Here is a 14,776-nt window from a genome sequence, read left to right as displayed (position 1 = left end):
TAATTACAGGTGCAAATAAAAACTCAAACTAGAGTCGAGTTTCCCAGTAACAACTGGCACTAGAAAATTAAAAAAGAAAATGTTCTTGGAACAGAAGTCAGTTCATGGACCTCTATTTCTGGGGGGTGTGACTCTGAGCTAATAGCCTCCCTCTCCAGACCTGGGTAAGCACTTGGGTAAAGCAGGCGAGACTAGACAACCAGTTCTCAGGGAGCAGCAGGGTGCCCACCTTAGTGACATTATACCCTGGGGTTCCTCCACAAAGTCTGTATCACTATTGCCCTTCTGTGCAAGGTTAAGACCCCTCTGCATCTGAGGTACCTGCAGACATAATAGCCCCTCCCTGGGGCAGTGGGCTGGGGATGGAGCCTGTTGTGTTGTCTGTGTCCATCTGACCCATTAGCAAAAAAAGAGCACTAGTAGAGATACTTCTTCCTTAAATGGAATGCACAATTAACCATCCTGCACTCCTCTTCAATCAGACCATACATCCTGGTTTTCTACAAGTTGTTCTATGAGGCCTGAAGTTTTTATCCTCAGATTTCTCCTGTGCTAAATAGGTACTTGGACAAGGCCATCTGGAAAGTTCCTTTTAAATCTAAAATGCTTATATCATGTTATCTTATATGTCTCATTCTCATCATATTCTATCTCATAAAGTTCTCCTATGACATTTCCTTGGAAAGTCAATGGAAGGATCTCTTTTAGAAAAGATTCATAAACCAGAAGTTCTACTTGAGACGTTACTAGAAGTAGAATAACTTTGAAAAGGTCCAAATTTTAGTATTAACCAGGTAAACTATTTCTGGAATCTCCTCAGGGCAGTAAAATAAGTAAAAAATTTAAAAAAATGTGTCTCTTTCTGGTGAATGTGCAAATGACCTGGGAGGCAGCAACCCTAAAGACCAGGTCATTTGTACCAAAAGAACACTTTTAAGGTAGACACTCCCACTTGCCTGAGAAGAAGAAAAGAAATGTAGAACATGTGGGAAGCTGGCACTCTTAGGGGAGAGTGCAGAGTAGGGACAGGCAATGGAATGTTTATGATGAACTCTCGTATGAAATATGGTCTTCATCATTTTTTTTTTACCTAATTTGCAACCAAGGCTTGGACTCTTCACAATCAAAAGACCCTGCTCTGCACAAGGAGACCTTCTTCTTCTTCTTTTTTTTTTTTTTTCTATTTACCTAATGCACTCAATCTCCCACAAACAGCTGGTATGTGGCTTGTTTATCTCTGAGGGCTTTCAGAGGACAAAGAGCAATAGCAACTCTCTCAATACAATCTAAATAAAGATAAGCCAGTATCCTGCAACAGAGCTGAATCTCTTGCTGGGTGAGTCACTCTTAAACCCAGACTTTTGGGCCCACAGAGCAAGAAAGTCACTTCCCACACGTGATCTAGTGTGGTTATGAGTACTTTTCTGTCCCTAACAAACCATTATGCATCTGTAGTGAAAGGAGCAAAATAGAAATGTCATGACTTATCCAATATCCAGTTGATGATTTATTTATTCTGGGACCATGTCCTTCCTACATTTGGCTATTAAAGATCCTCCTTTTATCAAATAATGGGAACAGCAGAGGATGAGCAATATTCTTACTGAGAAAAACTAAAATCTAGCCATACCACTGGTCTTCCTCCAACTTAAAAAAAATGTATTGACCTATTATAAAATCAAAATATGTGGAATGCACTCTCCCCTAAAGTTATGAGAGTCACTCTTTAAGTATACAGAATGGTCATCATGATTGGCAAACTACATTGCCTCAACCAAATCAGTTTTGCAGCCTGATTTTTTTTGAATAGAGGTGGTTTTTATTTTTTTTTTTTGGTTTGTTTATTAAAGATGAACTTTATTTTCCCACATGCAATATATGAAATAAACATGTGAAGGAAAATAATGTAAATGCAAACTAAATGCAATATGTTTCTATATTAAATAGTTTTATTGAAAAAAAAAGACTGTCATCATTTATGAAGAATTATGCAAACCACAGAGCTGGGCTACTTTGAAGCAGCAAAGAAATGACAGTGTCCACAAAGTACAGAAATACAGTCTGAATGCAGGATGTGAATACCCTGAATGTCCAGATATAGAATAAAAATTCATGTGAATGGAATAAATAACCCCAGTGGAAAAGTAGATGCACAGAACACACCAGTGAGGGGGAAATGGCCAAGTTCATAGTACTGAAGTTGAACCTCACAAGCTAAGATATCTAATGATGTCCAAAGAAAATAATTATCCATGGCCAGCAAAACAGACAAGAATCAGTTTTAGTTGATTTCAAACTTGTCTTAAATCAACAAGCAAAAGGCAATATACACACACATTAAGAAAAAAAATTCCAGCTGGTAAATACAACCCAGACATTTGTAAGACAATATTTAATATGTGTAGGTCCACCATGTTTTCAGGTACCGGGATAGAAAACATGGCATAGTTTTTTTTTCTCTTGTTAAGGGACTGTCATTTAGGTATAAATCTAAGGAATTCATAACAGAAATCAGGCTTAAGATGAGAGCCTGATGAGAAGTGTCAGAGGGCTGTGGAAGCATGTGTGTTACTGAAAACCATAAATCTCAAGAAAGTGAAGCTCACACGTGGCTTTATCCATCTTGTTCTTGAAAGAGCTGCACTGAAAGGGTCAGAAGTCACAAATTGCGCTAACTTTTGAAGCAGTGTTGATGCTGACTCCCAGTAGCGGAAAATGCATTCAGAGTTGTTATTATACATTCAGTAAGTAATTTTAAAAAGTCAAGGGGAAAGAGGTTGATGGATTTATGTTAAAAGCTGTTCTATATGCTACAAGTCACAGGCATGATAAATATTTGTTTATACTATTTGTTTAACAAAACAGCCATTCAATTATAAGTGAAATCAACAAAAAGGGAAATAAGCAAATGGGTACGTGGTTCTGGCATTAAAGTTGGTCTTAAAATGTAAACAAAATATGGACACTCTACTTAAAAAAAAAAAAAAAAAAAAAAAAAAAAAAAAACCTAGGCTGGGTTTATGGCTCAGTGGTAGAGCATTTGCCTAAGCATGCTAGCATGTGTGAGACACTGGGTTGGATTCTCAGCACTGTATATAAATAAATAAAATAAAATTCCATTGACAACAAAAAGTATTTTTAAAAAAACTGAAAAATCTCATGAGCTCAAAAAGATACCTAGTCAGAATCTCACTCTTCACCATTCTGTTGACCGCATTCTTGTGTTTAAGGTGATCCTGGGTGGCTGTTCAGGACCAGGTGACCAGCAGTCAGCTATCTAAACAACCCTGTATTTGCTAATTCATTATCACTCCTGGAATGTTGTTGCACCTGTAGTCCTATTTTCTGTCATTACAACACGAAAGCTCTATACTCCTTAAAACCCAGCTCCATATTCACAGCCTCAAAAAAAAAAATCTGGTTTACAGGAATCTCCCCCTAATTCTGCACCCTCACAACATAGTTATGGCCCTAAAACAAATGTCAGATGACTGATAAAAGTATCTGGGATTATATCAAGGAATATCTGGGATAACAAAGAATATAAATATTACTCATTACCTATTTGGGAAAAATTACATTCAGAATTCCATTATCCTAAATATAAATATTTCTACACAAAGCCTCACTACCATAATTTAATCTTCACTCAAAACAATCCATTACCTGTGCTTAATGGTCTGGAGCAGTTAAAATGCCACCCAGTAGCCAGACCAGTCTGAACATTTGGTCCGGAAATTCTCACAACACAGCCAAGAGCACAGGTCACTGACTCCCCTAATCTAATTAAACTTTCTCAAGGCTGGAAACTGTGTCACAAGCAAAGGCACCGAATCCTCATCCAGAAGTTCTATCCTACCCCATTATGCCCATCTCTCCCTAAAACTCATGGATTATCTGAGGACTGACTGGGATGATATCATGAAATGTCCTTTGAAACCCAAAGAAGAGGACAGGGCTTGTCTGGCCAGCCCCCTGGCCCTCCACCACCCAAGAGGTTCAAATGAACCCTTTCCTCAGATGTACTCTGGTGTAAGCATTTCCGTCTGAGGTTGGCTGAGGACAGGGCAGTAGGAAGAGGTGACACAAGAGTTGTTTTAAGACAGCAGAAATGAGAGAACATTTATTGGCAACCAAGAGGGCCACTCCCTACAAGACCATCAATACCTTCAGCACTCAGGCTTCCCAGGAGCTGTCCCCTCTCGGGGTCCTCACTCTGCCTTCATCTTCAACAGACCCCAATGCAGTTTTCTTCCCCTCCATCCTTAAAACATCTCACATTTCACTTTTAAGACTTGGGCCTCTTTAATAAAATGGATATCCTAAGCTTCAAAAGGATTTGTAAAAATTATCGTTACACTAATGCTCAGAAACACTCCAATCTAATCCTTTAATATACACATATCATTTATACAAAATTGTACATTAGTGATTTCCGGTCACGGAGGTAATACTGCACCTGCTATCTGGTCGTGAGCAATTCCATATTTAATATTAAGCATATGTACAGATGGGAATAACAGAAGACTGGCATTCCTGCAGCCCCCACAATATACTCTTTTTTATTATTATTAAGGGTTATATCGTTTTTAATCTATCATCTCTACTAGGCATCCAAGTCAGAAAACCCACTAGACGGTTGTCTATAGGACTCTGGATCAAGATAAAATCTGGAACTGATATAGTTGAGAATCAAAGTCTTAGAAATCAAAAACAGGAAAGAGCAAAAGAGGAGGGGAAAAGGGAGGGAGGAGGAAAGAGGAGTACGGAAGGTAAGGAAGGCAGGTAGGTGGGAAGAAAGGAAAACACACTTGTACACATCACTGAAAGGCAATTTCCTGGGAGAAACTGAGGTTCCTTATAAGAAGAAACATCAATAATACCTGGACCAACAGGGACATCCTCTCAACCTCACCAACACGGACTGCTTATCTATGATATGCCTACAGTGGCCTAAATGACAGAGTCAACAGGGGAATGAGAGGGAAATGATCCTCCTCAGAAGTCCTCAGTCAACAAGAAAGATACAGTGGACATGACAGGTGCCAGTCCACAGGATCATCGCATGGCACTGACCTACCATGATCTATCTAGTACACAAAGAGTGGGAGGTAAATTCTGCCTAGGGAAGAAGGAACATGATACTGGGTACTAAGACAGCACAGGAGTCAATTAGGAAGGTTAAGTGGAGGAGGGAAGACTAGACAAAAGGATCACTCTCTATACATCTCCCTGTCCCCAAAAGCTTGGGGAGCAATTTTAAGTAAGCTAAACTAGAGTTTTCATTATTCTTGAGTTTCTTCCAACAGTTACGTGTTTCCAGCTCATTACCTTCCCAGAGCTACAAAAGTGACCAAATGAATTTGCCAAGACCACAGAATGTCTACAACAGTAAGAATTCTAGCATGGATCACTGCTAGGAGCCACAAGCAAATAATATGATGCATGGCACTTTCGGTTGTAAGGTGACGCCAGCTAGCCATTGAGATGATATGATTATGTTAAGATTTACATTCATATGGAAATTGGACTCCTGCTGTTCACCTTGGCCTGCTACGGGACTCATGTTACGGGACTCCTGGAGAGTTCCCATTGGTTGGGGAAGGATAGTAGGAGGGAATTCCGGGGGAGGTCCGGGTGGGTGGTAGACGTGTGTGGGTGGACCAGTTTTGGCTTGCCGGCGGGAATGGAGTATTGGCGGCTTTTTCAAAAATAAAGTTTTGTTCCTGCTTGAGTGGCTCGTGATTCTGTGCCCAGCCAGACTGAGGCAGATCACTGTTACGGTCAGCTACTCACCTGCACACTCCAAGCCCAGTAAAGCAAGTAAGGAGCTTCAGTTGCTGCCCCAAGCTTATATCTTGTTAAGTGTTTTTTTTTTCTTAATATAAACTGACAAAATTCAAGAGCTATGCATCTACATTTATACTTAACCATTCTCAGCCGATCACTGAATACTTTTCTGAACAACAAGACTTTTACACAATGATCATCGTTCTTACCTCCATGGGAAAAGCCTTGAAATTAACCGTGTGCTCGGAACCACGCTGGTTTTCTCTCCCCCAGTGAAATCTAACTTCATACAGTTCAAATTCATGCCCTTGAGGCAAAGGTCCTCCTGAGAGAACTGAAAAATAAATTTTATTGAATTACACCACAGATTTTTTTAGCACAGCATTATAATTACTAGAGGTTTTTCAGGTTTTGTTGTTAGTATTTGTTTGGCCAAAAAAGCTCTTATGAGCTCTACAGATTAAATTTACAAAGCAAAAATGAGAAATACATCACAACTCTGAAGCAAATTTACCATATTTGGGTTGGTCCAAAATTTTCGCAATGCTCATTCAGAGATAGGAGACAAACAAAATCCCTAAAAAACTTGGTAATAATATGTATATTTTAACTTCTCATGTATTTTCAGTCCAGGAGCAGAGAAGGAAAGCCAAATCTCCTGAGACTTAAGCTTAGCTCTGGTCAGGAGACAAGAAGATGATCTGAGTCTCCAGTAATTTGCTATAGACCTATCAATAAATTAAACCACACTTGCACAAATTAAACTGATCAGCACTGGCAGGCATTTATTTAGAGAATAGGTATAGGTTAATAAAATGATTCATGAAGAGAATAAGCATTTAGTCAATTGATAATGAAATCACACTTATAAAACAGATGACCATTCATTATCATATAGACTACAAATGCAAATTAAATCTTGATAAACCATAAAAAATATTCAAAATATTAACAACAGTTCTACGGGGCCCTGTCCCTATTTCTCATTTCTGGATATGTTCCAGAATTTTATCCCCAAAAGGGCACATCAAATGATAATGAAAAGCACATTTGCATGACAACATGTTTTGAAGACATATTTTAGCTAAACACTCCCTAATATCATATGTAAAATCTTGAAATAAAGTTTATTACAAACACATAGGCCAATTTCAACACAAATAAAGGCGGTTTAATTCTGGGCAAGTTTCCTCTAGCTAGTTCCAATTCTAAACAGTAGTAGCTAAGAATTTTAGGTTATTTTTGGTCAAAGAGCTGACAAAGTTCACCACCACCACCCTAGAAGTAGGATCTTTGAAACAGATTATTATTCACACTTGAGTTGCCTCTGAGAAGGGAAAAAAAAAAGAGCCTTGACCTTGAGGAACAGCTGTTCATCCCCAAATTCAATGGATGAGAAAGCACTGATGAAGAGATATTTATCTGTTTGTTTGGTTCTTAGTTTATGACTTAGTCTAAATAGGATTTAAGGCTGATTATATCCACATACTTAAAACAGAGCCAGAAAGTGTACGCTATGTAGAAAAGACAGAGGGAAACAATGAGGCAAATTGAGAATAGATGGAGAAATCTATTATAGAAAATGAAGAACGTGCCAGGCGTGCCGCAGGAGGTGAACACAGGAAGATGGCAGGTTCAAAGCCAGCCTCAGCAAAAGTGAGGTGCTAAGCAACTCAGTGAGACCCTGTCTCTGAATAAAATACAAAATAGGGCTGGGGATGGGGCTCAGTGGTCAAGTGCCCTTGATTCAACGCCTGATACCCCCACCACCACAAAAAAAGAAAAAGAAAGAAGGAAAATGAAAGACATGAACTCCTTATTAACAAGACCCTTTCTGGTTCTTAGCCTTCTATCAGCTCAAACAAGAAACAAAAACAGTACCCATAAGAAAAATTGATTTTAATTTTTCAAGTAGACAAAGACAAGGTGTATGGCCATTAGCATCAGATCACCTCACATGATTTCAATGTTCTTGCTCATGTTTTACCTGCTTTAGGTCACATGACAAGCCCTAGGGGTCAGTGTTATCATCCCCATGGACAAAAGAGAAAGATTGGCTAAGAGGGGCAAAGTGTGACCTGTCATATTCATCCAGCTAGCAATCCCAGGAGCAAGGCCCAAGCTGGAATCCCCTGGCCTGCGTCCTGGGGTGACATAGAGACAGTATCTGTAAGTGTGAACTATAAATGAATCCTGGAAGCCTAGATTTCTGAACTGCAGCTCCTACTTTGAGAACTACATTTCATCTTATTTTCCAAGACAACCCAAAAAATATCTAAATACATGGATCAAAAAGGTTTACACATTCACAGCTACAGTGCAGGCTCACTCCATCTTCCTCTTCAATAAACATCACATAATGGGGACTTTAAAATATGTGAAATGTTTTTACTTCAAATAAATGCCACAGTTTCTGAACAATTTTCTCACTTCCTCCTTTGCCATAGCTGTCCAAACTTGGTCTTAAGAAAAATCAGGAAGGAGACCATAAGTCTACCCTCCACACATTACAACCCAACCCAGAAAGAAAAAAAACAAAGAGGGAGAGGATTTTCCTGCCTCACAAGGCATCCCAGCCCACATCAGCAAAAGGAGAAAGTACACCCTTCATCACAGACAGCAATGACCTGACCTGGGGCTTCAGCCAGTGAGTTCTGTAACCCTCTACTTTTAAAAGGCAGCAATAAAACTCTCTTAGAGGAGGTCCAGCTCCATGTTGCATAGAAAGAAAAAAGTGTCATCAAATGAAGCACATATGAAATGGGAAAGAGGATTAAAAAGAATCTTCACCCCATACACTCAAGCACACGCTCTCTCTCTAGCTCTCAATCTCTCTCTGAAACTGTTAGAGAGTATTATCCCAGTACTTTCTTATGGAAATGGAAGTTATAGCTAATCCTAACAGTGATTTCAGGGAACCCAAAAGAGATCCACCTTACAAAAATATATTTCCTATCTGACTTCCCAATGCCCAATAATTCTTTAAAAGCCATAAAGTGTTTAAAGCAGGGAGATAAGGCTTTTATTTGAAATATCTGGAAATTCAGGCTACACAGATCCATGTTTTGATAGGGAAAAGTTCAAAGCCCCAAGAGGGGTCATTTATAAATGTTTTCTGATCAACTACTATACTGTGCCAAGCACTGCATGAATCACAACTGATACATGATACAATGATACACATACAAAATCCCTGACCTCTCGGTTCTTACATTCTATTGAAATGTAAACTCAATAATTTATGAAGATCAAATTTCCCTGCGTATTATTCGGTCTCTACATGACAAGTTTATTAGTTGCAAAGTTATTATGTTCAATAAAATTTCAATGAAACAACAAGATCCTTATGGATCTTACATTCTATGAGGCTGAAGAGAAGGGAAGCTCTTTGCCCAGACCTGGTCCTCCAGAGAGAAGGGACAATGAGGTGGCTTTCAGCCAGGAATCAGGCTCTGGGTATCTTTCATTTGCTACAGATGAATAATCCAAATTTAAACCACATTAAAATCATGTGGCTGTACAAAGCCATTAAAAAAAAAGGACAAACATGGAATTCAGAGTTTTATGAGGTGCCAGGTAAAAGCACTACCTGTTCATCCCCCAAGAGGATTGTTTATAGACTAAAAGTAAATTGCAGCTCACTTTTATCCATTTGGCAACATCCTCTTAAAGTATTATTCTCTCTCTGTATAGCTTATATCTTTTTTATAAAGAAACCAGTCATGCCAAAAGGGGTGCTCTTTTCCTACATGAATGAATATCAAATTTTGCTGAATGATATTTGGTTATTATATGGCTACTTATTAGTTATGTTAACATTAGACTCAATAAAAGTACATTGAAACAGCATGCTAAATATCCTTAAAATAACAAATTTGTGAAAAGAATTATGTAATAAATTGATGTCTTTGCTACTACCTCATTTTCTTAAATGCTCTTTAATAGCATGGCTATTAAGCTTATGAGACTTAAAAAGAGAAGTTTCCCAGAAGAATCTCCTGCAAAATGTGAGAATTACAAAAAGACTTGGTATATGTACATTTACCTAAATCTAAGCTTCTATGATCATTTGTGAAAAACAAATTTACCAGATAATTTGAAGGCTGATGCTCATTTCACTTGAGTTTGAATTTAAGATCAACTCCATGCCTGGTCCTGTGCTGACCACTGAATATACAAAGTAAAGGGATCCAGTCTTAGTACTGGCCAAGCATTCAAACGGCTGAAGAAATCACACTTAGCAGTCCAAGTAGGAGGCATCAGGGACAGGAAAGGAACATGAACAGGTAGTAAGAGGGAGCCCAGCCAAGTCAAAACAAATGGGGATCAGGAAGTTGGGGAGAAGTTCTGAAGACAACGACGATAGCTATGCTAAGTGGAAAAGTGCAATTGAAGCAAAGAGAAGAGGCTTAGAAAGGCTTACTGATGTGAAACAGCATAACTTTGTTCCAAGAATAAATAAAAAGAGAGGTAACCAACAGTCAGAGGCAGGTTCATAACATGGGCCCCAGAAGGAGATTTGCAGCCTAGGAGCTAGAATTAATCCTGCAGGGAACCATCGAGGGCTTCTGTGCAGGGAACTAACATGACTGTCTTTGCATGGTGAAATATGACTCCAGGGTCTGCACACACATCAGAATACCAAACTGCAAGCCTCACAAGTGAGAAAGCTGCTGCTGTGGCCCAGGTGAAGATGGCAGGGCAGGAGACGAAGTCTGCTAGAGCCAGACGCCAACCAGAGGACAAACGCCTGCGGGTCCCTGACACATCCCCTGAAGGACCCAAGGCTCAAACACTATTCTTAATAGGTCTAAAGATTTTATAACCTCAGATAAAATATATGTACATGTATGCACACATACACACATACACGTATATGTATACACACACATATATTCAAGCTCTTAAACATTCCAAAAGAAATATTTGTTTTTAGCATTTTAAGTCTTTAAAGCAAAGATCTAATATTCTTTACTCTTCTCATTTTTTAGTATATAGTTCTATTTCATATAAAGAATAAATAGATTCAGCTCTAAGAGAAAGGCCTATCTGAGTCTTGTGTAAGGATCTCCCAGGATTCTTTGGGTTCAGAGGAGTCCAGAAACCATGGATCACCCACACAGGCTTGAATCATGCTTTAGATTGTTTTTCTGTAAATCCTGCAACTACCCAAAAACCTGAATGTGTTGTGGAACAGATCTATTGCCAAATGATGGCAGAACTGACATAGAACTGTGCTTCATAGTATTGTGGGCAACACCTTTCAAATTGTTGGCTATACTATTTAACATGGCTTTATGAGCCCATGACAATTGAATATGCTGGTGGTATTGTAATGTGCTCCAGACCATCAACGGGGCCTACAATTCAAAATCCAAAAACTGTCCTGGAAGCCTACAGGACCCCAAACATTCAAAACCATAATAGACCAACTCCAAGACATATAATTATGAAGATAGCCAACATACAGAACAAGGAGAGAATATTAAAAGCTACGAGAGAAAGGAGGCAGATTACATTCAGGGGTAAACCAATTAGGTTAACGACTGATTTTTCATCACAGACTTTGAAAGCAAGAAGATCCTGGAACAATGTATTTCAAATGCTGAAAAATAATGGATTCCAACCAAGAATACTGTATCAAGCAAAATTAAGCTTCAGATTTGACAATGAAATTAAAATCTTTCACGATAAACAAAAGCTAAAAGAATTCGCAGCCAGAAAACCAGCACTGCAAAGCATGTTGGGCAAAATACTACAAGAAGAGGAATGGAAAAATAGTGCCCAAAACTAACAGCGGGAGGTATCTCAGTAAAGGGGGAGGAAAATAACCAAAAAGTAAAAACTAGCCAAACTAAAATAAATAAATAAATAAATATGACTGGAAGTACAAATCATATTTCAATTGTAAACTTAAATGTTAATGGCCTAAACTCACCAATCAAGAGACATAAGCTAGTAACCTGGATCAAAAAAAAAAAAAAAAAAATCCAACAATATGCTGCCTTCAGGAGACTCATATGATAGGAAAAGACATACACAGGCTGAAGGTGAAAGGTTGGGAAAAATCATACCACTCACATGGCCCTCGGAAGCAAGCAGGAGTGGCCATACTCATATCAAATAAAATCAACTTCAAACCTAAGTTAATCAAAAGGGATAAAGAAGGACACTATATACTGTTAAAAGGAACCATCCACCAACAAGACATAACAATTATCAATTTGTATGCACCAAACAATGGTGGGGCAACGTTCATAAAACAAACTCTCCTCAAGTTCAAGAGTCAAATAGACCACAACACAATAATTATGGGTGACTTCAACACACTGCTCTCGCCATTAGACAGATCCTCCAGACAAAAGCTGAATAAAGAAACTATAGAACTCAATAACACAACCAATAACCTAGACTTAACCGACATATATAGAATATATCAACCATCATCAAGTGGATACACGTTCTTCTCAGCAGCACATGGATCTTACTCAAAGATACATCATATATTATGCCATAGGGCAACTCTTAGTAAATATAAAGGTGTGGAGATAATACCATGCACCATATCTGATCATAATGGAATGAAACTGGAAATCAATGATAAAAGAAGGAAGGAAAAATCCTGCATCACATGGAAAATAAACAATATGTTACTGAATGATCAGTGGGTTACAGAAGACATAAAGGAGGAAATCAAAAAATTCTTAGAGATAAATGACAATACAGACACAACATACCGGAATCTATGGGACACAATGAAAGCAGTTTTAAGAGGGAAATTCATTTCCTGGAGTTCATTCCTCAAAAAAAGAAAAAACCAACAAATAAATGAACTCACACTACATCTCAAAACCCTAGAAAAGAAAGAGCAAAACAATAGCAAATATAACAGAAGACAAGAAATAATTAAAATCAGAGCGGAAATCAACGAAATTGAAACAAAAAAAATTGAAAAAATTGATAAAATTAAAAGTTGGTTCTTTGAAAAAATAAATAAGATCGACAGACCCTTAGCCATGCTAACGAAGAGAAGAAGAGAGAAAACTCAAATTACTAACATACAGGATGAAAAAGGCAATATCACAACAGACACTACAGAAATACAGAAGATAATTAGAAAGTATTTTGAAACCCTATATTCCAATAAAATAGAAGATAGTGAAGATATCGATAAATTTCTTAAGTCATATGATCTGCCCAGATTGAGTCAGAAAGACACACACAATTTAAACAGACCAATAACAAAGGAAGAAATTGAAGAAGCCATCAAAAGACTACCAACCAAGAAAAGCCCAGGACTGGATGGGTATACAGCGGAGTTTTACAAAACCTTCAAAGAAGAATTAATACCAATACTTTTCAAGCTATTTCAAGAAATAGAAAAAGAAGGAGCTCTTCCAAATTCATTCTATGAGGCCAACATCACCCTGATCCTGAAACCAGACAAAGACACTTCAAAGAAAGAAAACTACAGACCAATATCTCTAATGAACATAGATGCAAAAATTCTCAATAAAATCCTGGCGAATCAAATACAAAAGCATATCAAAAAAATTGTGCACCATGATCAAGTAGGATTCATCCCTGGGATGCAAGGCTGGTTCAATATATGGAAATCAATAAATGTTATTCACCACATCAATATACTTAAAGATAAGAACCATATGATCATCTCGATAGATGCAGAAAAAGCATTCGACAAAGTACAGCATCCCTTTATGTTCAAAACACTAGAAAAACTAGGGATAACAGGAACTTATCTCAACATTGTAAAAGCAATCTATGCTAAGCCTCAGGCTAGCATCATTCTGAATGGAGAAAAATTGAAGGCATTCCCTCTAAAATCTGGAACAAGACAGGGATGCCCTCTCTCACCACTTCTATTCAATTTAGTCCTTGAAATACTAGCCAGAGCAATTAGACAGACAAAAGAAATTAAAGGCATAAAAATAGGAAAAGAAGAACTTAAAATAGCACTATTTGTGGATGACATGATCCTATACCTAGAAGACCCAAAAGGGTATACAAAGAAACTACTAGAACTAATAAATTAATTCAGCAAAGTGGCAGGATATAAAATCAACACGCATAAATCAAAGGCATTCCTGTATATCAGCAACAAAACTTCTGAAATGGAAATGAGAAAAACCACCCCATTCACAATATCCTCAAAAAAAATAAAATACTTGGGAATCAACCTAACAAAAGAGGTGAAAGATTTATACAATGAAAACTACAGAACCCTAAAGAGAGAGATAGAAGAAGATCTTAGAAGATGGAAAAATGTACCCTGTTCATGGATAGGAAGAACCAACATCATCAAAATGGTGATATTACCCAAAGTTCTCTACAGGTTCAATGCAATGCCAATCAAAATCCCAATGGCATTTCTTGTAGAAATAGATAAAGCTATCATGAAATTCATATGGAAAAATAAAAGACCCAGAATAGCAAAAGCAATTCTAAGCAGGAAGTGTGAATCTGGAGGTATAGCGATACCAGATTTCAAACTGTACTACAGAGCAATAGTAACAAAAACAGCATGGTACTGGTACCAAAACAGGCAGGTGGACCAATGGTACAGAACAGAGGACACAGAGACCAATCCACAAAATTACAACTTTCTTATATTTGATAAAGGGGCTAAAAGCATGCAATGGAGAAAGGATAGCATCTTCAACAAATGGTGCTGGGAAAACTGGAAATCCATATGCAACAAAATGAAGCTGAACCCCTTTCTCTCGCCATACACAAAAGTTAATTCAAAATGGATCAAAGAGCTTGATATCAAATCAGAGACTCTGCGCCTGATAGAAGAAAAAGTTGGCTCCGATCTACATACTGTGGGGTCGGACTCCAAATTCCTTAATAGGATGCCCATAGCCCAAGAGTTAAATACAAGAATAAACAAATGGGACTTACTTAAACGAAAAAGTTTTTTCTCAGCAAGAGAAACAATAAGAGAGGTAAATAGGGAACCTATATC

At 38.0% G+C, this 14,776-nt stretch overlaps 1 protein-coding gene across 2 annotated transcripts in view; it reads right to left on the bottom strand.

The window, feature by feature from the left end:
- CA8 (carbonic anhydrase 8) overlaps positions 1–14,776 on the bottom strand; it is a 94,074-nt gene that overhangs the window by 67,398 nt on the left and 11,900 nt on the right. For both annotated transcript variants that reach the window (XM_081266630.1, XM_081266629.1), the window contains exon 3: positions 6,000–6,124. In XM_081266630.1, coding sequence (XP_081122756.1) covers positions 6,000–6,124 — 125 coding nt within the window. The remainder of the gene's footprint in view (positions 1–5,999; positions 6,125–14,776) is intronic.

This window comes from Spermophilus citellus, assembly GCF_964194105.1.
Source record: "Spermophilus citellus genome assembly, chromosome: 14".
Lineage (NCBI taxonomy): Eukaryota > Metazoa > Chordata > Mammalia > Rodentia > Sciuridae > Spermophilus > Spermophilus citellus.
Note: the sequence above shows the minus strand (reverse complement) of the source record. Positions and strands in the feature narration are given on the sequence as shown.